Source organism: Calidris pugnax, unplaced genomic scaffold, assembly GCF_001431845.1.
Source record: "Calidris pugnax isolate Ruff unplaced genomic scaffold, ASM143184v1 scaffold8, whole genome shotgun sequence".
Classification (NCBI taxonomy): domain Eukaryota; kingdom Metazoa; phylum Chordata; class Aves; order Charadriiformes; family Scolopacidae; genus Calidris; species Calidris pugnax.
Window position 1 is genome coordinate 20,656,532 of NW_015090830.1, and position 25,278 is coordinate 20,681,809.

At 40.6% G+C, this 25,278-nt stretch overlaps 1 protein-coding gene across 3 annotated transcripts in view; it reads right to left on the reverse strand.

Annotated features, from left to right (window-relative positions):
• Positions 1 to 25,278, reverse strand: part of JARID2 (jumonji and AT-rich interaction domain containing 2) — a 227,433-nt gene that overhangs the window by 29,688 nt on the left and 172,467 nt on the right. For 2 of the 3 annotated variants that reach the window (XM_014940870.1, XM_014940872.1), the window contains 3 exons: positions 19,550 to 19,726; positions 8,512 to 8,741; positions 9 to 1,026 (listed from right to left, as the gene is read on the reverse strand). In XM_014940870.1, the coding sequence (XP_014796356.1) occupies positions 9 to 1,026; positions 8,512 to 8,741; positions 19,550 to 19,726 (1,425 nt within the window). The remainder of the gene's footprint in view (positions 1 to 8; positions 1,027 to 8,511; positions 8,742 to 19,549; positions 19,727 to 25,278) is intronic. The other variant, XM_014940871.1, reaches the window with a different exon arrangement.

The window sequence follows — 25,278 nt, forward strand, 5'->3', positions numbered from 1 at the left end:
GCCCTTACCTATGAGTGGGAGTTCGTCCATGGTAATGCCCTGAGATTTGAGGTGCTTCTTGATACAGGCCAGCCGCTGCACGTTGGGTCCCCAGCGCCTGCCTAGCTTGTGTATGTGCTGAATCTGGGTCACAAACCGCATTTCATCATTTAGCTTGCACTCAGGTCTCCAGTCTGGAGGAGGAATCACCCTGCACATCCCATACTTCTCTACCTGAGCTCGGACCGACTCAATGTATATCAGTGGGTCATGAAATTCCTTGGTGGAGGGCCTAAGGATGGGAATCTCCCCCAGCATCCCCCACCCAGACTTACTACTGCCCTTTTCGTGCTTTCCCATTGAGTCTTGTGGCTTGTGCAAGGACTCCGCTTGAGAGGTAGAACGATTTTCACAGGAGGCATTTTCAGTTTTGCCATGTGCTTGTTTCCCTGGCGTACTCTTTCCAGCAGTGGCTCTTTTCGGCCTATTTCTTTCCAAACTCTTCTCTGGCACTTCCTTTTTAAGGTGTCCATTCAGCAAAGGCTTTTCTACGGCTGCCTTTTTGCTGGCAGCTTCTGCCAAGTTGACGGCCCCTTTCATTCTCTTGGTGGGCGACTGTATTTTGTCCATGTGGTTCATCTCTTCCAGCCTCCTCTTCGAATTGCGCAGACCCTCCCTTAACTGTCTCCCCACCTCCTTAGTGCATGTCTTTTGGTTCAACTTGCCATTGACTTTTACACCATTAACAGCGGTATTGTTAGACTTGGATGCTCCAAGGGATAGCACCTGTTTGCGGGTTTTTGCATTGCTACTTTCTAGTTTCCCTGAGATTGTGTGGTTGACAGGTGAACTGGGTTTGTGGTGATTTAGTTTGGTTTCCTTGACCAGTTCTTTCTTGGCTTTGGTGTATGTGACAGTTCCCTTTGTCACTGTTGCAGTGTACTTCACAGTTTTGGACGGTGAAGGTCTGACTTCTCTCATCTTTTTGGCACTGGCTGCGTTTGCACTCGGAGATGACATTCGAGTGATCCCGTTGACTTTAGAAACCTGCAATGCCAGGAGTGTTGCAGGGGGAGCAGAAGGAAGGAAACAGAAAACAGAAAAGTAAATTAATAATGTTACCATTCAGCCACAGCGTCCCAGTCGCTGGACAACCATATTCTGCAGTCCTGACTCCTGGCCCCTTCGTACAATCTTCATATAATGGTTTTCACCCAGGCAAGACGAGGGACTGGGCATTTATAATAAACAAACAAACAAAAAATATTATTTTTAAAAATGAACCAAAAAGTCCCAGAAAGCCAATTTTGCTTTTGGAGGGTACGAAGCCTCTGGCATTAATTAAGAAGGTTGAGGTCCTTTGCTTGCACTGCCCCCTTCCTTGTCTACCAGAAAGCCTGTTCTGGCATCACAAAACACAGCTAGTCTGATTTACAAACTAATACTTTCATGACCTCCTTTTCTGGCCCTCAGACACTACCTACCTCTCTCCCACCCAACTTCCCTTAAGCACACACACAGTTTACTACTTCTTAGCAGACAAACTAGCCACCGTATGCTACCTACCCTAACTGGAATGGGCACATTTTGCAAAAAAAACTACACACCTACCTCCTGTCTGTACATACATACATATTAAAAAAAAGAGATATTCAACACATTATGCACCCAACAGATCAGGACAGCCATGAAGGATCCAGTCCACCATACGTATTAAATCTTGGGAGGTATCTTGTTGCCGAAGTCATTAATTTGAAATAAAAATGTATACAGTAGTTCAATGCATTTTTTAAAAGTTTGATATCTGGGCAGTTTTGCTGACACACTTTTTATTTGACACACTTTCACGACTAATGTGCTATTGCACATTATTTATGACACACATTCTATTCCACTATTTATGACACTCATTCATGACTAATGTGCTATTGCAACCTAGAATTGCTGGACTCCACTGCTTTCTGTAAGACACTTAAACCCAGATATGAAACTAAAATTTGTATTTTAACTATAAGACAGGTTAAGTACCAAAAGCAACCCTCAGCTTCGAAGGGAATTGCATGGGTCAGCACTGCCAAAGCTAAGCTCCACTACTAAGAAAATGAAGTTCAAGTTTGAATCTCAAACAAATTCTAGCATTTAAACAAGATTAAACATAGGTTTTGCATCTCCTTAAAAAACTGTGAGTGCAGAAAACATATCGAAAAACCAGGAATATTGATAAAAGTGCTCAAAGTAAAAGCATACAGTACTGTTATGGTCTTGCATTAAGTGGTTTGTGGAAGAGGAAGTGGAACCTGGGGATTCTGTGTACACACAGACACATATGCTTACCAACACATTTACTGTGCTTTTGTTTTTTCTCCTCTGTGCTCCAGATCTGAAGCAGGAGTAACACCTTTTTAAAACCCACCCATATTCTTGTCCTTCCTGCGTTCCCAGGTAGAAACACTTTAGGAAAGTCCAGTTAACTGATAACACGAGTTTTTACCTTAAGCTTCCCAAAGACGTATGAGATATCATCTTGAAAGCAAATACTTGCAAACAGAGTTGCATTTACCCATTTCCCTTGAAATTTAGGCAGCAGTGTGCATTTGAAATGGAGGCCTGTGTTTGACTTTTGCAGAACTGTTTCAAGCCACAGAGCAGACACAAGTGGAGAGCTGCTGAGACTTTGCCTCCTGCCTGCAGTAGTCAGAACAAGCGCTGAACATCTCTGGCTTTATAAATAGCCAGGAACATCGATTACAGATTTCATCTAGACTAATAGGGACAAATCGATTGAGAACTGGGAGGGGAATCTGGGTGACAGTGAACATGAAATGAGTTTTCAATTCTAAGTTGTGACAATAGTACAGAAAGGACAACTGTCTTAAAAAAAAAAACCAAAACCAAAATAATCCACCTGCAAAAAACCCAAACCAAAGCAATTCCCACTCAGAGGAGTGGCACAAAGCACAAGCCATTAAACCTGTTCAGTTTTGTAATGACTGGAAAATTAGAAAATAATCACAGTAAAAGGCTGAAACACAAGTATGTGACTATGGACAACCACACAGGACCAGCAAAAGCTTGCATGAGTGAAATGAGAAATGCCAAGGAGCAAAAGAAACTTCAGATAGCAAGGGACATAAAATGAAACAGGAAAAAAAATTATGAACACCTTAAAAATACAAAGACAACAACAGCAGAGATCAACCACCACACAAGGATGGAAAACAAATGCAACAGTTTGCCTTAACCGTTTGTGCTTTTTTGCATTAGCTTTCACCAAAAGTACCACTAACTGAATACTTACCAGATATATAACATAACCAATTTCAGCAAAGGGGTAGGAAGGCAACCCCAGCAAGCTAAAGAGAACCTAGATGACTTAGAGCATGGCTCTTGGAGAAGATGAGTGCAGGTATCTAACCTAACTTCAAACCCTAAAATCATTCTGGAACAAATCATCAAACAATTAATTTGTAAACTCACAAATGATAAATAAAATAATGTTTAAAAAAAAAAAAAAGTTAAACATCCCACCCCAAAAACCCCTACAACCACCCAGAGTTTTGCCAAAATAGCACATCAAGCTAAGTTAATCATCTTCTGACAGACACCTGGTTGAGCAGGCAAAGAAGCACCTCTGCTTCAGTAGGGCTCCAGTCACTGTCCCACATGACGTTCCATCAAACAAGCTCCTGAGACACGTCCTAGATATAATTACTCTAAAGTAGCTTCACAAGAGATTAAAGACAGTCATCCTCAAGATAAGTTATCATTGTCATACTTCACTGCCATCCTGGGATAGCATCTCAGGTGACTTTCTGAAGGGACTCGTCTTGGCCTTGGTTATACCAAGTACTTGCATCAGTAACTTGGATTATTGTAAAATTTGTTAGTGACACACACCTGGAAGGGGCTCTGGAGACAAGGTCAAAAATCAAAGGTAATCTTGAAAAACTTCTTTCAGAACATTTCTACAGTAAGAGGAAGTGCTGTTTTTAGGAAAGACAAGTCAAATACACGTAGGGGAGAAATAACATTTGGAGACCACTTTGAGTTGCAAAACATGACAGTGGTACAAAGCACACAAATCTGAGACCTATTACTAAGAATGCCAAAAACAAGGGATGGGAGTACAGGCTTCCTACAGAGGGCTGGATCCAGCATTTGGCCCATGCTGTGAGAAAATTTAGACAGAAGAGCAAGTCCAGAAAAGCACAAAGTGCTCAGATATTTCAAAAATACAATCCTTACAGAAAAGCCAAGGAAGCTGGGCTTGTTTAGTCTGAAAGAGATGACTAAGGGACAACTCTGTAATGGTCTTCCAATGCACAAGGAGAGCCTCTGAAAGAAGACAGTAAACGGTCTTTCCATGTCCACTGTGAAAAGTGAGGGGAAAAAACCTTTAATTGTGTGCAAAGATGATCTAAGGCACATCTAGGAAAACTTTCTAATGAGTAGAAAAGGAAAATGCTGGAAGAAGCTGTCAATGGATGTTGTGGAGTCTCCTTTATGGGAGGTTTTCCAGAAGGTTTCAAGGAAGCCATAGCTACATTACTGTGCTGTCAGGCACAGTCAAGACAACATCTCAGAGTGAGCAGTCTGCCTGTATGGAGGTACCTTGTCAGTCCAGTTTTCCTATGAGCTTTTTTAAGAAGTTGTGAACAGAAGCCTGAAGGGCTACCTGGGACACTCCTTCAGCAAGAGATGGTGACAAAGGGCCTGAGAACAAAACACAGCCATGGAGGAAGTGATCATGGAGAAAGGCAGGAACCTTATGGCTCTTCCTCTTCAAAGGAAAACATGCTATCAGCACCACCAGCTTTAGGCCAGAAATTAAAAACTGCCAAGATACAAACTTCTGGGAAACTGAATTAATTAAGGAAACAGCAACTTATCACAACTGCTTAGAGTTGTTAGAATACCTCCACACAACAAAAGCTTAGATCTCTCAGGGCCAAATCTTGAACTGAACAGGTACATAGGCTTCTGCCATCTAACCTCCAATCCTAGACTATAAGCACACTATTTCAAGTTTTTATTCAAACTAAGTGACATTATTCCAACACCACACAGGTCCTGAAATAGAGAGCAGTTGGCTTTGGGAATACTATAAGGAATTAACCTACTTCTTTCTGGCTGCTAACTAAGGAGACCCCACAAGAAAGAAACACTGATGAAAACTTCCTCAGAACCATCATCTTTCCAGAGCAGACGTGACAAATACTTCTCCCTCTTCCCTCCCGAAATGCCCACAGATATCTTGAATGTTTTCAGAAAGGACAGCATAATGTTTAAGATACAGCAGTAATATATAGACCAGAACAGACCACGCTTCTAACAGGAATAGGCTGCAACAAATGTCTTCCAGCTGGAAACAAGTGGAACAAACAACGTGGTCATAGCCCACCATCAAAGCAACGGGTGGATTCAGGATTTCACATTGACAAATGTGAAATTCTGGCTGGTCGGTCATCACCTACACGTTCCTGGTCTGTACTTGTCTCTGAGGACCCACCAGATGATTGGAACCAAAAGAAACAAGAAATTGTGGTAGGCATTTTCTTACCTTTCTACTGTTGATATGTCTCCCCCCAAACCAAACATACACACACAGAGTCAGCCTAAAAAATTGGCCACACTGCCAGGTGCGCAGGTTCACCAAATGGGGGTCTATGCCACAGCTCCATCCCGAGGCAGTGCTTACACTGAGCACATAAGAAAGAAGTCAATTTAATTCAAATAGTAACAGTGATTGACATTAGCCTTACATGACTCAAAGTCTTGAGATAAAGGTGAAACTAGGGATACGAATAATCTTATTTTTGCTTTTCAGCTATCGTCTCAGTTTTGCTGACATATATTTGTCTTCAGACCACTCTTTTCTCCACTTTACTGAACACTTGCCTTGCAGTAAAAGACGGTTCAATAGATTTTAATTTTTTTTATCTTTTAAAAGGCAAATGGGACCAGCACATGGTCTTGCAGCAATGTGTTTGTTGGATTTGAACTGGTTTAAATACACACCTCTGCATAGCACCTAGGATCCATCCTCCAGACACATACACACATATACGCACACACAAAATAAGCCAACAAACAACTTGTTAGATAACAACCACAGCAATAACAGCAACGTTAGCAACACCAACAACAGTTTTGGTCCCAAACAAATTCAAGGTATGCAACTGTTCTCGAATTCATTCATAAAAATACTTCTGTGTTGATATTTTTGCAGAGCTAAATTACCATATTAGGCCAAGAGAGGGCCCCATTGAACTACATTTCCTTTGCCCACAACCCCTTTGAAGTAGGGGATTGGGGAAGATAGCAAGGGAGGAAGAAAGAGAGAGGGAACACGTGACAAGTGCAAGTGCACACCAGAAAAGGAAAGAAAGAACAAGAGGAAAAAAGAAAATCTCAGGTAATTTCTAGTGTTCTGTCTTTATTTTCTGTAAGACTGAAAAAAACCCAAAACCACACATATAAATAAACCACGTAAATGCACGTGAACAAGGAGCAAAAACATATTGGAAGACAGAAAACATGTGGCTGGCACCCTGGGAAAACAACTCTCCTTTTGGAAAATACTGAAAATGCCAACAAAGACTCGGGACAAGGGCAGGAAATTTAGCAATGTCACAGGTAAGTCTAAGATTTTACACAAAGCTAAGTCTTTCTGTCAGGTAAAATGGATAATCCACCTTTAATTAGTTACAACCACATTTTCATTAAAATTGGTAAGAAAGTACTTATGTACTTATTGTATTTAAATGCCTAATCTCTTTTTAAAAGAAAAAAAAAAAAAGATCATCATCTGAACTTACAGCCCCCTTATTTTCTGGAGCTTGAGGTGTGCTGTGTGAGGTGTCTGTGTGGCATGACTATTGTGCTGCACTGCTTTAGAATTTCTCTCCATTTTGCGTAGCATGACTGAAAACATGTAATACTCTATGAAGCAAAACACCCTTGGATGGTGGACAAAATTCTTCTACACCTGTCTTCTCCCTTCTTAGTACTACCATCACCAGTGACAGCAACTGATTTTAAGAACAATTTTAACCATTCATACTTTGAGGATAGAACTATAAAGCATTTCACACAAGTGTTCCAGTGAGTTAAAATAATTAAGTATGAAGTGCATCTTGCAGTTTGGAAAACTTGTTCAATGTAAAGAGCTCATGGCAGAGCATGTCACAGCAAGGACCATGGGATGCTGGTGGTCACAAAAAAGAAAGCCTAAAGGATGCAAAAGGTGGCAGGCATTCAAGCTGATGAGTAGATAATCAAAAATTGCCATGAGAGTATAAAGAATGGAAGTCTTACAGAGGTACAGAGAAATATACTGTAGATAGCATTCAGGATCTCCAATTTGATTTAGAAGGTAATACAAATCCAGTGGAGGCACTTCAGAAGCTAAACACCACGGGGCATGCAAGATTTCCTCAGCAAAAGCACCACTGTTTTTCTTTTTCCCATTTTTCATTTCCAAACCTATGACTGAGAGGTGCCATTTAAGGCCTTCATAGCCCTGTAAGATGGCTATTCTAGCTCAAATGAAGTCCCGGCCTACTTAGAAGAAAAATCTTTAGATGCCAGCAAATAAGGAATGTCTCTAGTTAGGCTGTTGAGAATTAACCACTAGGGGGGCGGGGGGAAAAGAAAAGAAAAAAAAGAAAAAAGGCTTAAGTACAGCAAGATTTCTTTCTGTACTGCATTAACCCAGCGCAGGTACCTTTCTAACCAAGGCCCAGACTGAATAAGGACACTGACCAGGGATGTTGAAAGTCTCTTATAAAAAACTTATTTGACACTTGCTATTTTAGGATCCCTTTGATCCAATCATCAAAAATAAATGGAGACGCATCCTGTCCAAACACCAGTCACACGCACCAAAAGATTGGTCTGCTGAACTTCCACACCCAAATACAAGCCAGGCTGAGACAAACCTTGCTGCAGGTAACATGAAAGTCTGAATTTCTCCCCACCTGGTACATCCACTGTGAAGGAGTCAATATGCTAAAGCACCTTCTTTAAGCATCAGGAAAAACGTTTCTCCTGGACTCTGAGGTTTGTGTTGCCCACATGCAATACATGATACCCCAGTGTAACATCAGCTTCCCTACAATGCCAGTGAGCCTCTAAGATAACCCCAGCAGACCAGCCATACACAAAAGGAGTTCATTTTTCCACGTGCTGCCAGCCTTGGCACTGTCAGCAGAGAGGCCAACAAGAGTGCCAGTCAGAAAGGTTTAATAAATAGCGATGTGAACTTTACTCTTTCATATGTACACACTGGATAATATCGAGAGAGGGTTGTAAAGCACGCTTTATCATACTGACTTCCCGTGTATGGATCACTTTTCTTTTTTCCTTCTTTCTCTCTTTCTCTCTCTTTCACTGAAAATTAACTCCCTGCTGTCTCCAGAACACGCTTTTAAGGATTGCCGTGTTCGCTCTACGCCAGGCAGTGGAAAAATGGAGCTAGCACCTTAAAAGTCTGCATTCCCCATGTGTCCACAGTAGAGTACAATCCATTACCTGTTTCCTTAAGTCCTGAGCCGATCTATGAAGAGTGTGGTGGTTGTTAGCCGTGAGCCCTTTCGTGGAGGAGCCAGTGTTTGTAGTAGGATGGTGATTAGCAGCAGCCTGGTCTTTTCGGCTCTCAGCCTTATGTTCGCTGTTCCTCTCCTTCCCTGGTGTGGCCTCTTTGCTTTTGTGTTTCTGAGCAGGTTCTTTCTCCTTCGATGATTTGCTGGACCCATTGAAAACTGAGAAGAGAGAAAATCAGACTATTAAGGGGAGGGAAAAAAAAAAAGGAGAAAAAAATCCCCACAAAAACGTGCAAGACCAAACCCTTCATTCAATACAACCCAGCCTCCTCTACTGTCAGTGTTGGATATTTAGTGAGTGTCTTATTATATCTAAAGTAAAATCAATACAGAAATAGAAGCACTATTTTGCATATTTTTTATATGAACAGATTTCCTTTGCTTGTTAACACACATTTATCTTCAATATCCAAATTAAAACATACAAGGTCTCTTACTGTTTTGATTGACCTAAATTTAGACTTATCAATTTGATTTTTATTTATGACAGCTTTAATTAACTTTTTGCTGTTACAGTGATGGAATTCTAAACATAACCTGAACAGAAAAAGGATATTTTTTTTTACATTAATGTAAAAGGAAACGTTCCATGAAAAAAGCATGTTTTGTTTTCATCAGTATCCAAACTGCTGAACCAAACTGACAGCAGTTTGCCTATACCAGACAAGCTGCAAATAGAAAAAGGTACTTCTGCAAAGAAAGGAAAATACTAAAACCATTTTGGAACGTGTCATACGAAGTAATGCTGGGACCTGTGCTGGGTGCCCTAGCCTTCTGCTGAAGTGAAGGGATAGAGCACAGAACAGAAACCATATTTTTCATACAATAAATATTATGCAAACAAATGCAAGCGTATCTCAACAAGTTTTGCTCCTGTCCCTCAGCTGAATTTACTTAAGAATAGTCACTGCTCTTTTGTTGTCAGGGCACACGAAAAGCTAAGGTTAAAAAAATCTCCATGTCACATTTCTCTCGTTTTTTGTTAACAAAAAATGTGGTGAATTTATGTCAGTGCTGTCCCCTCTTCAGTGAAGCACTTGACAGAGGTCCGTGAAGCTCATGATCCAACACCCAAAATGGCAAGTGCCCTCCTGTCTTCTGTACTCATCTACTCTTGGTTTTTACTCCTGCCTTTTTGTGTCATGGTTTAGGAAAGGATGCAAGTAAAAAAATTCATAAATACTTAATGGCACATCTAAAAATCATATTTATTACACCCAACACACTCCATCTGTTTGGGAATATTAGCTAAATGAATTAAGCTACTGTTTTCTTGTGAAATTCAAGCCTTCTTTCATCACTAAACATGATATACCTTGGATACATACCTTTTTATCTAAACTGTGAAGCTTAGCTTTCTCTATAGATGTCCTGTAGTATTACGGTAGTAGCAGCAGTAACAGTAGTAACAATAACCAACCAGCAATCCTGCTGGACAGAGGAGGGGCATCTAAGCTGCTTTCGAGAAGACACCTACATCCAAATGTTCCCAACCAGCTATCTACCCACTGCACCTCCAAAAGCTGAAACTCCAGCAGGATACTGACAAATGTGTTATTCAGGTCACTTATATTCAATTGGTGAGAAGTGTTGAAGCAGATTATGTGAAAAATAAAAAATTGTGATTCCTTCTCTCTTCCTTCCCCCTTCCATAAATTGAGTAAGAATGAGAGAAAAGCCATTGGCAGTGAAGTCACCACAAATTCCCCCGTGGCTCCGTCACTCCTGAGCTCAGGAGCAAGCGGCGCTGCCCCAGCCAGCCAAGGATTTCTCAGTGATTTCAGCAAAAGTCGTGTAACCTCCGTGTCTCATTTCCAGTGATGGAACTGATAATAATTGCCAACCCCTCTCGGGGCGTTCACGGCAATACATTTGTCCTCCTTTGTAAGGAGTTCTCCCATCAGATGGAAGGCGCTCTGCAGATGCATGAAGCACGACTATTTATTTTTAATAAGACACAGCACAAACAACCGATGGCAGCTTTGTTAATATGTATTTCATCACTGCGAGGGGTATTTTCCTTCGGAGGGAACAACTTGTATATATTGACCTGCTCATACGGAAACGTTAAGGCAGAGAGATTAGTTTTCTAATTCAGTTGCCACTTTATAAACTGAAAATTACTAAAACAGAAAACACAGCCAAAAAGCCAAACTGTGCACTTTTATGGTTCACCAAAAAAAAAAAAAACCCCAACCCAGCGAACATGAGACAAGGTATATTTTATATGCAACAGCTCATTAATTTTAAGTGTCGTGGGAACCCTGCCAGTTTTACCCTCTGAGTAATTATCTTTTGTCTTAATTTGTAAGATTCTTGAAAGGGGGAAGAGAGAAATGGGAGAGAAAAAAATGTTCAGTCTCACAGGAAAAGCTTAAAAAGCTTAAAGCCTGAAAACACAATAAAAAGGGAGAAATGTAGATGTAAAACAGTCCTAGTCAGGCTGTCTCTAGTTAAACAGTAGATGGTATCAGTTTCTATAAAAAACAGTGTTTATTTCTTCCAACACCTAGAATATTTTTATATCCAGCTAGATAGGAATAAAAACCTTTCTGTAATAATAAGTTCTGTAAAATCCACAAATATATTACGTGAACCAGTATGAAAACATTAGCTTGATTAATTACAAAACACTATCACAAACCAAGTATTTAAAAGGGCCTGGGAGGGAGGGGGAGAAATGTCCTCTGAACTATGATTTTGCTTCCATCTGAGTAAAAAGTTTTAGAAGTTGTACAGACTTAGAAAGTACAATACAGGACTAAACTCTGGCCCAAATAACTAGCAAGATAGTTCAGTGAAAAGATGAAATCATCACGAAGGACCAAAAAGCCCCTCAAGAAATCTCATTGAAGAATACTTGATAATAAGACTGAAATACTCACCTCTCAAAGGAGAGAAAACAGTAAACCCAAATAAACCCAAAACTCTGCATTAATGTTAATCAGATCAAATCTGATTCAACAATAAAATGTTTAGTAATCCTTTTGTATCTCTTTATGCAGCAAATTGCATTCTCCTTCATGTCTGCCAGCTCTTCAGTATTTCTGAGGCATTCAGAAAAGCAGAAAAGGTGTCCCTCATGCTTTCCGAAGCCCAGATGTAGACACGTCCCAGCTACAATCTCCCATCCTAGAGATAACTCCGACACGCACAATATCCAATATTCTGCTCCCTGTTACTTTTTTCCTCGTGAAAGAGTAGTCAATAAAGGTTTTATCCTTGAAGCAATTATTTCATTAAAAATCAGAAAGACAGAAAAAAAGCCCAATCCACACGAGTGGTGAAACTCACATTATTAAAGCAGAACTCTTTCGTAGTCTTGAATTATGATTATTTTATGCTACTTTAATCAGCTCAATATTTCCAGAACAGCTTTTAGTTAAAGGTAAGAGCGCTACCAACAAATAATTAAAAGTGCAAGTAAATTATTAGTGTTCACGCACTTCAAATAGAATAAATGGATAGCCTTTTATCCATGTCTATCTGAATGCTTGTTCTCAAAATGCCACGTCCTCCAAAGCAATTATTATTATTATTAAACTGAAACAATAAGAGTCCCAGAGTGAAATACTTGTGGGTCTTTTGGTTAGCAGTGATGATCAAATGCAAAGAAACTGAACCACTACATTCAAAACTCACAAGCACTGGGTGTTTTTAAACCACTGATATAATTTATGGCAGCAGAGCAAAACCTTATGGCAGATGTGATCCCAATGGATGCACCACAGTGCTCTGCATCGGGGGAACTGGACCCTGGGCACTGATATTCACCCAGGATCCCATAGAGGGATTTTGGGATACCTCATTTGAAACTGTGATGAAGAATCCCTAGGCACAACACAAACCATGCAAATGGTGCATGTACTAGGCACAGCTATAATAATGGCTTAAAAAAAAAGTTTGATCAAGTAAAGCCATAGATGTGCTCAATTACTACAGAGTAACTAAGCATTTACTACAAAATCGACACTGAAGTGAGCTATAAACATTTATTGTATTTTCAGCAATTTTCTGAGGTATTCCTATAAATGAATTTGCACACAAATATTTTATAGAATACATCCAGCCAGCCATTCAGAAGCCAATTTACAATACGTACAATAATCAGGCTTTCATTGTGTAAGCAGCAGAATTACTGGACCGGGTTCAGCCAAAAGCTGACTCCAGGGGCAAAGCTTTCTCTCCCAGGCCCTCCTGGAGTTTATTCCTGCCCCAGGTATGCTTTATACTCAAAATAAGGGGGGGACTCTGTTATCAGAGTGCTGATGTATGAACCATTTTGCTTTGTAACGGTGTCTGAAAGATAAATGCAGGGTCCATGTATGTACACGTATGCCGCACGCTGTGGAGACCGTGCCGCGTAAAGCGAGTAATTGCACATTCATAAAACTATCCAAAACAAAGAGGGAAGATAAGAGTGAAAGGGAGAAGTTTTGTTTTTAGAAGGCGAAAAGGGAGCCTTGCCAGTGTTGTGAACCCGAGCCAGCCATTCCAATGCAAACCTCATGTTGTTACATAGATCATGTTTGGGAAGAGATGTAATATTAATCAACTTTCTGGCATTAAGTATCCGTTACTGTACAAAAACATTCTTGCTCTGGCTTTAATTCAGTTTTAAGTCACTGTGAAAACATTTATGTGGCTCTCAAACTGCCTTAAAGGACCCAGGCAATAATTCTTTTCCCCTCCCAGAGGAACTAAAACAATGATCTACTTCCATAAAACAGAGTATTTTAATACTACCGATTGTTTTCCTCAAGTGTTGGGTATGTTCAGACTTCTATAAACCATTTCCAGAGATAGAAGCTGTCTTCTGGAGCCCCCCAATGTGATCTACCTACTTGGGGTCAGTGGCAAAGGTGTGTTTCTGGAGAAAAGGACATCACAGCATCCTATGAAAACGTGTGGTACCACTGTTCCCACACTTCTCCAGCCCTCACCCAACGCGACGCAATCTGTCAGTGGACAACTCTGCAACAAAACTTCAATAGCTACAGAAGTCAAAAGAGGAGAACCGTAGCAGATAACAATGAATTTCTTTCTGGCACTATCAATAACGCAGCTCAAAAGCCTACACGTACAGAAATACACTGGGCCACTGTTATTGGTATGAGACACCATGCCACTGTTTGCAAAAATTCAATACCAAGTGTCTTGTCTTAGCACAAATTCATTACTCTCACCTAACCATTATGACACAAACAACATGAAAAGGGTCACTCGCTAAGCAGCAAGTCCATACAAGAAGTGTCTATCTGTTATCACGAGTCTCTCACCAGGATAACAATTCAATTTTTTTGAGCGACTTCCAGCTCCCCTATTCTTCTCCACAGGTCATACATCTAGCTACTGAAAATCCGCAAATCCCCAAATGTGTTGTGCCTGATTTGCATATTTAAATATGTAAATTACCTCAAAACGGGTAATTTTCATGTTACATATTTTTGCAGAAAAATTAAATGTGCAAAAATGTTTATTGCAACAATTACTGGTTCCATGGTATTTCAACAAAAGGCTGTAAATCATCAAAATAATTGCCTACCCATTAACTATTGTAGCACTCTGCCTGAAATTTTCTCATTCTGCATTTTAGCTGGGTGCAAAAAATATTTTTCTTTTAGATGTTTACCTCTCTTCAGGATTAATTTTACTAAAAAGATGCATAAGCCTAGACTCTGCCTTATATACCCACCCACAAAAATCAAATTTAGTTAAAAGCAAGACTAAATAAAGAATTGCAACCACAAATTAGGATTTTCTCCCAACATACTCAAACAGTAATGTATGTAAAAGATATGTCATTTAAGCCCAAGATATACAAACACTGCATTGAACTATAACCTGAAATGAGAAAAAAAACCCAAACAAACAAACTATCCACTGTCTTTTCCTGCATCATCTTTGTTATTACACATGTAAGGAAATTACTCTGCTAAATTATCCATTGCAAACTGAGAGGGGAAACATTCATCTGTGTTTCTGGTAAGCGAGGAAGACGGCACTAAAGCAGAGTATAGTATTTCTAGCGATGCCTGCTTACTACGCGCTACTGCCAGGTCTGTTTTGAAATTTGAGCCCCAAGAAGGAAAAAAAAAAAAAAAAAAAAAGGCATCTGTACAATTTTCTTCCCCGCTCATTTCAGGCAAAAGGCATGCAGAGCAGTTTTTATCTGACCATGTCAACAAAACACAGCACGGAGCAGTAACCATTTCTGATCCAGTAGGTCTTCTGCTCTTCTGCTTGTTTGCTCCAGCTAAGGAAACAAGACTTCCCTTCATAAAGAAGGCTGGTTACAAATAATGATGGCTAACTCCATTTTCCTAAATGTAAATTAGAACTTAATTGTCCATCTCAGGCATCCTAAAACAAACATGACATTCCCAGGTATGCTGGCCCAGATGTGCACTTCTCTCCACCTTTGAACTGCTGTGCTGGCATTAAGAAATACCTAATCCCACAATCATCCCTTTTGAGGAAATTAGCCAACCCTCTTAGAGGAACTGTAGACTGCTGTGTGCACTCTCAAAGTTGTCTACACAACTGTATCTGTGTATGGTGCTCCTCCCGAGGCCCTTTTCCAGTACACAAGCCCTTTCAAGTAGAGCAACACCTATCCCCTTGTTGCTCTTGTGATGGGACCGATAACCCAACAACTCCCCAGTTGCATCTTCCAGCTCCCTATCCCAGCCTGCCTAACCAAACACTTGGCACCTGCAAGCATTTTCCTTCAGGAGGAAACCTGCAGAGAAAACCTTCCGTTGTGCCACAGAATGAAATCAAAGTAGGATTTATTTAGTCACGAGGAATTCAAAGAATTAAAGAAACAGAGACCTAAGCCTACCCTCTTGCCTACAACTTGGAATTTCCTCCGAGCAGCGGGGAGATGTAATTTAGACTTGGTCCCTCCCTGTCCCCCCGGGGAAGCGGAGTACAGCTCGCTCTCAGAGAACCTGCTTTCCCTGCACATCAGCCCACAGCAGCCGATGACTGATGCCCTCCTCCCTTTGCATAAGGTCAATTTTCTAATAGATCAATGTCTCTCCCATCTCCTCCTCCATGTTGGCAAGACGCCCTGTTCATCCAGGCTGTGGTTGAGAAGTTTCCCTCCACACCTGGCAGCTACACTGAAGGAAAAACACATTGTTTAAGCCAATGCTCCTGCCTGGCTTCTACCACCGAATTCCTTGTGTTCAAAGCCGTGTAATAGCCTCCAATAGACTGATGGTCATTTGAGATGCGTACAAAATGCAAGCTGGAAAATAAGCATATCCATCTGAGGAGCACACAGCATCCCGGGGCTGGGCGTTCTGGATCTAAACACTGAGAATTACAGGGTTCCTACACCCCCACTCAAGAGGGTCAGTAACAGGCCTGCAATTCCAAGGCAGTCATCCGAACCTCTGCTCTGTCTGCTGCAATATGCAGCACCACATCAGCCCTAATTCTGCACGTGTAAATTTTGAAATTCACCACAAACTTACTTAGAAGGTCTGAAGTTAAAAGGGAACTATGTGCTTTAAAAAGACGAAATCCTTGACTGGAACAGCAAGAGGAATTTCACTATTCCAACTAAATGTTCATATGATTTCTTAGCTGGGAAAATACCTGTTTGAAGTCAGTAGCTATATGGAGACCAAGTGATTCAGTTCAGTAGTTTCTGGCCTTTCACTATTGTAACCCTGCTATAACTCCTAACTCAGTTAAAATCATTCTGATCAGGACCAAAATGCCATATCAAGTTTCAGAAAGCTTCTAAAATTTCCACCTCCTCAAAATACATATATAATTAAAAGCCAAATCCTCTGCCAATTTTATTGCTGAATTTGTCAGAAAAGTCATCAATGGTATTTTGCAGAAGAGGTAAGACTAGATAAGGTCCCAGGGTCTTCTCTGACCTGAATTATCTATGACGTGTACTGTGACATCGTACCTTAACCCATTAGCAAGTAAGAACCACCCACACATTTTACTCTACATTACAAGAAAACAGTTTTCTTGCAAACAAAACCTGACAGTCTTTAGACAGTATATTCTCTTAGTGAGAATTACTCATTGTAAGTTTAGGCATGCTGGGAAAGACAGTAACGGGAAGAGATACACGCAGAACATCCCACATAACGTGAGACCCAGAACTAATAAAAATTTCTAACCAAGGCACAAAGCACCACCAATGACATCCAAGTCTTTATCTGCTGCTAACTTACCTTAACACGTGTCAGATCCGGCCTAATCAGCTGAAGTTTGGCAATGACACGAAACCAATGTTTAAGAGCCCGGCTCTACCATTTTCCCTTGTGGCAACCACAGCAGTATCTTAGAAAACGGTTTAACCACAAGACTATCACTGCCTGAGCTAAGATATCGCACAGAAGAAAGACTTGCACATCGCTACGTATCCCTTTTCCACACTCCCATGAACGTGGGGGATAAACTTCTCTTGTCAAACTTTTTACTTTGCTTTCTAACAGCTGGATAAGTGTGCAGCACATCAGAAGAGCTAAGAAAGGAGGAGTGTGTGCAGCACATCAGAAGTACTAATGAAAAGGCACAGTTTCACACCACAATCTGATGCTTTAAACATCCGTGGGTAAGCGGGAAGGTTGGAAGGCAACAAGTCAGTTGAGCTAATTACTTCAATTTGCGCAGCAAGCTATGCCACGTGTGGTATGTGCTGCTAATTCATACTTGGGCATTTTCGATTGAGTTAGCTGCCCAAAAGGTGGCTCAACAGGCTAGGTTACAACAAACAGTTTTTGTGTGCAACCCTAATCATGCCCCATATTGGCGTGAGAAGAGGATATTGACAAATGACTTCACCCAGGAAAGTTGTTCTGGCCGCCATTTAGTACAAGGCAATCATTTGACACTGTCTAATGACATTAATCAAGCTCTGAACCTTTGTTGTTGTATGTCATAGCAAATGCTTAGCATTTTCAGGTCCAAAGTGCTTGACTACACATTGTATATTAAAAACAAAAGACTTTAATTCATTAAAAGTAGACTCTCACGCTAGATTAAGTTCATTTGCTGCACCCGTCCCTAGTCTGCCTTTGTGTGTGGTCTCATTTAAAACAGACACACATAAACCAGAACCTACTTTATTCACAGGAAACAAAAATACTATTGGCCATCAACCAAAATAACAGACACTGAAAAATGGGAATACCCCTGGGTAAGGAAATTTTAATTATTTAAAAAAAAAAAGACAATGACGAAGAAGAAGCAGCCATCTTTTCTGGGAATTCCTGTTTCATCACCTTTGTCAAAACATTGTCTCCTATGTATTTTATAAAGGTCTTTTGCAGGTATATTAAAGCAGCAGCTTCATTTATGCTTACTCTGATCTATATTGATAAAGATTATGAAGCCATTAGATGGCTCATTAAGTTTGCCTTTACTTACCCCCAATTAAGATTTCAGGTATCTCATGGTTTTAAGCTAATTTCAAAGTGGCTGCCATCTGGGACATTCTCAAGGAACACGAACAGCTCCTTTTGTAATGATGTATCACATTTAGAACTCTAAGACAGCAGTTCTGTTACTTGCAATCTCATTTTCCACATGTATAATTTTGTGCCTGTTACTGGGGGCTGGGGGGGAGGCAGGTATTTAGAAATCAATCCAAAGTGCCAAGTTTTGACCCATGGCTTTTACAGCTTTAAAGCTCCTGCTCAGCTGACAGCTGAAATACTATTAGGTATAATGTCACCTTGCAAAAAGAGAGATTTTGAGGTTGGGTGTGCAATGAAAACCAGATTCAGACATAGTCATGAAAAATAATTTTGGTATAAGTAACAAGGGCACCCTTTACAGAAAATTCCCTTTGGAAAGGCAGAGATCAGGACAGCACAGTGAAGTAATTGGGATCTATTAATCTCTTCTTCACAGCAGAGTGGCATGAAAGAAAAAAAAAAAAAAAAGCAGATGCAGGTCACAACCATCTCTCAAAAAGTTCGCTGTAGAGAGATTTTTCTCTCAGTCTAAGAGGAGGAGAGCTGAATGGGCAGTCACCAGAAGGAAAGATTTTCGTGGTAAACTAATACTGAGGAAGTAAGTCTAAGTCTAAGAGGAGGAGAGCTGAATGGGCAGTCACCAGAAGGAAAGATTTTCGTGGTAAACTAATACTGAGGAAGTGAACAGAGAGCACAGGCTCCATTTTGAAATTATGTCAGGCTGAGAGGGCACAGAATTGTTATGATACAAGAGCTCTTGCTGGAAAGAGAACCACATCACACAAGACTTTGGTAGTGGAGCTTTACAGTAGCAGGCTCAGAAAAATTTCAGTGTGGCTTTTAGGTCTTGCATTTTACACTAAGTCATATTGCAACATGCACAGATCCATTTATCAAGATATGGCACAAGGTCATTGTGACAGAAATACTGCGTAATGAATGCAGCTTTTGTTGATTTACAAAGAAAAAACTGGCTTGAAAAAGCTTCTTCCATAAAATCTTTCAATCAACAACATAAATGCAGTATTTTAACCTACTACAATTGTAGTATCAGTATTGCATGTGAGAAATTGTTGCCCTGTCATACATTTTGATAGTACTTACGAATGCTTATATTTAACTTTGATAAAATAAAATAATTCTAGATTAAACATCAGTCTCAAAAAAGTCAGAGTGACTTTGTGTCTATACATATATATGTGTGTGTATATAACTCCAGTATATATATGTATATATAGTGTGTATGTATATAACTCCAGTGTATGTGCGTGTATACATATATATATAAATATAATTCCAGCCCTGCAATTATAGTTCTACCACCGACAAACTTCAGATTGTCAGAAGAAACAGGTTAAAACAGAAGATACTAACTCTGCATTTCACTCTTTTCTCATTATTGCCTGTATCCTTTCTCACTCAGATCCAGAAGGATGGAAAAGGATTAAGCACATTCAATTCATACTTTTCTTTACTAGGCGGTGCAGGAGAACAACACTATTTGGGACCTACCTTGCCCATTTGGTACATGTTTATGCGTTTTTCCTTTCCTGGGGGTTGACTGGCATGATGATGAAGCATTGTTTGTGGCTGTTTTTGTGTCTTCTGTCTCCTCCTCCTCCTCTTCTTCATCCTCATCATCCTGAGAGCTTCCAAAATATACCATGTTGCTGGGCAGGGCTGGAGAACCTGGTCATTATAAACAAATGACTCATTAGCATCATTACATTCACTTACTGTACTAACCATATTGACCATAACCTAGTTTAGTGCTGTGCTTAGCAAGGGAAGAGGGAGAACTGAAGAGATGGAAGGTCACACTAGTGCATGACTAACTGGAGGTTTGTTATGTTTGTTTGTTATAAATTAATATTTATTAATTTCTACCAACAGGATATGCATGTGCTTGAAAAGCAGGGTCCCCCCCCCCAAGCACATTCTATTCATACTTTAGACAATCAAACAGTCTTGCTACAAGCCCTAATTAATAGCTCTGAGTATTCAGAAAAGGACTAATGCACATGCTTAATTTCAACTGCGTGCTCAAGTGCCTTACCAAAGTCTTAATGTACAAACTAGAAGCTTACAGCTTTTCCAAACAGAATGAAAAAGAGCATTTACAAACCTGCACCCCAGTAATATTTTTAGGTTATTATTACATTAAAAAATTACTGTTTAAACTTCGCAATGCTTTGCAGAGCTCTACACTATTGTACGCAGTGCTTTGCAGCATTCTGGTTCGGTTTCAAACAAAGAGAAAACCCATTAAGATGCTTAAATTGGCCTAGCAGGTCCCTGGCAAAGGAGAGAAAAGTGGAAAGGTCTCCTGATTCCCAGTGTGCTCCTCTTTAAGGATGCTGCTCCTCATCTCTTGCTTACTTCCCATGAAGCTCCCCCTTAACACGCCTTGTTTGTGAGAGTGTAAGATGCAACATGCAATTCAGTGAGAGAGAAGTGAGGATTCACAAGCTTAACAACATGTCCTGGTTTGAGGTAAAACAGAACCAATTTTCTGTTCAGTAATTTTACATCTTAGCTAGGCCTCTTCTAACTCCCTGAAATTACCAGCATATTGTGGAGAAAACTGCTCCTTCTCAGAGTGATAAGACCAATGTTTGTACTTCATGCCAAGGAACGTGTATGCAGAGAGGGCCTTGCTTATACTTATTGCTATAACAACCAGGGTCAGCTAAATTCCTTATTTGCCTCACTGGAGGGTTGGAAATGGAAAAGGCGTAGAGGGGTCACACCTGTGGGGAGGAGCAGACAAGACAGGTGACCCAAACTTTACCAACAGGGGTATTCCATCCCATCTGCCCCAGGGATCAAAGGGTCAGCTCTCTTTCTTCAATGACCAACATGTGAAAAGGACTCTGTTCTTTAAATCACACATGTTCCTTGTGATTTAAATGTAACTCTTGCACAAAATTTCTTTCATGCATGTTGTGCAACAGCGTATAGGTTGCCCTGCACCGCATCAGGACACATGACATGACTGTAGCAATCTAATAACTATTTTTAAAAGTACAAGTACTGCTGACAACTAATGGACATTTTCCTTTATGCCCAATATTAGTTTCCACATCAAAATGAGTCTTCTGTCTATCCCCTGAAGGGACAGGTGACCTAGAAGCCTTGTACTTACTCAGAAAAAGATTATTTTGGTGAAGAAAGGGAAAAATAGAGAGTCAATAGAAGTGGAGAATGGGGACTCATCACCTTAATTATTTTCCTGTACCTAAATAAGACAAAGGACAAAAGAGAGCTGGGCTACAGACCAACAACACAAGGTAGTGCCTATTTGGCTGATGCTTCTGTAGGAAACACTTTTGGCTTCAAGCTCTTCAGAACAGCAATTCTGTGGTTTGTTTGCTTTTGAGCTGTTGGCGTTGCCATTGCCAACAACTAACTAAAGTATATTTTTGGGTTGTGTATTTTCTGATCCTACCAGGTTTGTCCAAAATACTCTTAACTACAAAAATTACATTTTAATGAATGGATACCTAAATATGGCACAAAAACTAGGGCAGCCTGTTTCTGCAATAAAACATCCTTTCCTAAATGTACTGGTTTTGGTTGGAATGGAGTTAATTTTCTCCATAGTAGCTTGCATGGTGCTGTGTTTTGGATTTGTGACCAAAACAGGGTTGATAACACAGGGATGCTTTAGCTACTGCTGAGCAGTGCTTGCACAGTGTCCTGGTTCTCACACTGCCCTGCCATCAAGCAGGCAAAAGAAGTCAGGAGGGGACACAACCGGGACAGCTGATGACAGCTGACCAAAGGGATATCCCAGACCGTATGACATTGTGCTTAGCAGCAAAAGCTGGGGGAAGAAGGAGGAAAGGGGGGCTTTCAGAGTATTAGCATTACTCTTCCCAAGTCACCCAAGCAGGGCCATGAAGCAGGGCTTTCCTGGGGATTGCTAAACACCTGCCTGCTGATGGGTAGTGATGAATCAATTCCTTGTTTTGCTTTGCTTGTGTTCTATTAAACCATCTTTATCTTAACTCATGAGCTTTTGCACTTTTACCCTCCCAATTCTCTCCCCCATCCCACTGCAGGGGAGCAAATGAGTGGCTGTGAGGGGCTTAGCCCCCACCTGTAAAGACCTTTACTCTTGGTGCCTATAATGGCCCCTTTGGGACTGCAGCTGCCTTGGGGACAAGCAGAGAGGAACTCCCCACGGGCAACCCATACTGTGCATTGGACAGCCTTGGGACAGCCAGGGGAAACACTAGCAGCACCTAGGCCATGACAATTCTTCCCCCTTGAAACAACTTCTGAATTAATCCATCCAACCTGGACATAAATGTATGGACACATATGGTTATCCTACAGGGAAAGCCTTTTGCATGCCACAACTTTTATATGTATATAGATTAATGATCAAGGTAAGACTGCTGATGTATTTCAAGGCATGGGAGCTGCAGCAATTCACAGAAATGAAAACCTTTGCATTTCTCATGTGAGCCCGGAACTTCTTGGCACACGCTTAAGCAATCAGCCATAGTAGGTAAGAGGGGCTGAGAGGAACATTAGTTCTTCTACTTGGAAGGGAGCTTTAAGTCTCAACAGCAACTAACTAGAAGACTCCAAAACAGTCACCCTTGGACAGTGCTGCCTGAAAAATTAACTCATTTCTCTTCCATCTAGGTACCCAAGTCTGTGGTATGGATTCAGAAGTTATTAGCTCTGCAAGTCTGTTCTGTGCATTGGTCCTAATCAGGATCTGAAGTCAGGCACCATCAGTGCATTAATGCATTGACAAATGATGGCAATAAAAGAAACTTACTGCTAGGAACCCTCAAAATTAGATTCAAACACAGACTGAAATCTCTCTATTATAATTAAAGAAATAGTCAGAAATTTTATCCTTCTGAGACACTAAAATAGGAGATCAGATATAGCATCTATTCTCTAAGCCTCGTCTTCCCTAGAGTGCCACATCCCTAAGCTTTTCTGTCAGCTGCTTTCAACAGCAACCAGCAAAAAATATCATCTGCAATGCAAATGTTGTTATTACAATAGCAATATTTTTTCTTCTTTTTTTTTTAGATTATTTTTTTTTAAAAGCACAGAACAAAATATAGTACTGTGTCATTCTGCTTAAAAAGGACTGAGGGTCTAACCCAAGTGAGAGAACAGATACAAGATCCACCTAACTCCTGGTATTCAATCATTGTAGTCTCAGTGCATAAATCTTTGGTCAGAATGACATTTTTTTAATTCTTTCCAATCGAGAACTATGAACAATAGTTAAACTGCATTCCTGGGACAGCTGGGACTGTTTGGGAAGTACATTTCCAGAGAAATTAGACTAGCAACGTCCAATAACACAGGAGAGTCCTGCTTGCCCTGACTTTACTGATCTAAGTGCTCTGCAATATGAGACTTTGGAGAAAAGCTGGCGTTCAGTCAGATCACCTTCTCCCCTCCACCTCCTTCCCAGCTTTTCCTACATATTTATTAAAGTTGACTTGCAAAACAGAAAGGAAGAAAAAAAAGGCTGGACTCAAGCATTTTTGTTCAATTTAAGCATTGTTTTGGATGGAAGACACTGAAAAAAATCTAAAAGCTTTGAATTTTCTTGCGTTTTATGTTACAACTATTTTTATAATCTTTTATATTAAGGTTTCAATTCTGGAATAGCCTCAAATACTGAGAATTCGTTCACACCTATGGGTTGAGCTGGTTAAAACCACTTTCACTTAAAGCCTATATAGCTAAACATGTCCAAAAGGCTGAGAAAACACTAGTTTAAAATACTGAAACAGGCTGCTCAAGCTCAAGATACTGCAAATTCCCTTTATGGGCAACATGACGGGAAGACAAACCTGTATGTACACAGTGATTTCATTCAAGCTAAAAGAATGACAATTAGGTTGATTAGGCAACAACTGACATGTGTAAGTGTGAGCGGTTAATGTGCACCAAGCAAAGAGCTAGGATAAGCCTCCAGAACTCCTCTTACGGAAATAAAACCCATACTTATTATGACTGAAGGACTAATGAAGCTCATATGAGCAAAGACACACCATTTAGAGTGGAACCTAGGTGATTCCTCACCTTCTTTATTACAATACATTCCTGTCCTAAATAGTCTCATCATCTCTGAGACCAGACAGGGATGTGTATATGATGCCATAGCCTACCTCTGCAGGGGATCTCATCTGTTACTCAAAGCTGCTAATTTATATAAACAAAGTTTACATATAAAAAACCCTTGTAAGTAGCATTATTGTAGTAATGAATGTCTAAGACCATTGGAATCATGGAGAAGAATGTGTGCTCAAGAGCTGTTTTTTTTTTCTTTCCAGCTATATTAGTTGGTCTAACAAAATATATTGCCCTTCCTCATAAATCTGGCCTGTCTTCATCTCAAGTTAAGAACATGGTGGCTTTGCTTACAGGGCAACTTCGTTGAGAGTTGTTGCTCTCAGGTTTCTCCGTGTATAACAGATATTTATCATGAAAATTATGCACGAGAGCAAGATGATAAAAACCCTCCAAAATGGCACAGGAATAAGGAAAACTGCAGGTTCACCAGAGGCATACATACACACATATTCAAAGAACGTATTGTTTTAGGCGCTTGCTTGATTTTTTTAGTTTACAACACATTATTCTGCATAATTTTGCCCTTGCCTGGACACTCTCAGCAATAGAAACCCATGAGGCAGCTATGCCAGTTCATTCTTGCACACATTTTGCCATCCAGACTGCAAGAGTAAAGATAAGCAATCATCCCTCCTCTTCCTCTTGCCCTCCCCAGCACCAGGGCCTGATTCTCAAAGCCTGCCCAGGGCAATCTAAAGAGCAAGATTTGAATTTAATTAATAACCACAGCAAAAGAAAAGAGCTGCAATCCTCCAGAAAGAGGGCAACATCTGTGCCCGGGAGATGGTGCAGTGCCAGGTCTCAGCACTCTAGGTATGTAATACCCACCCTTCCTCGCTTTCTATCCCCAAGAAAACAGCAGAAAAAAATATCTGCGAGAGAGTTATGAAAGCCTGTGGCTGTATTGAATTTTACGAGTCTCCTTCTGTGTTGGGAGCCCCCAAGTTGTGCAGGCACCTGCTACCACAAGCAGTGCAGCGGAGGAAGGGGGAGAGCAGGGGATCAGCCTTCCAGTGCCTGGGGAAAGCATGCAAGAAGCCCTCCATGTTAAGAAACCCACCCTGCTGCACACCCAATAAGCCCGTGCCTGAAAAACCTGCTCACTCAGCAAATCTGATGAG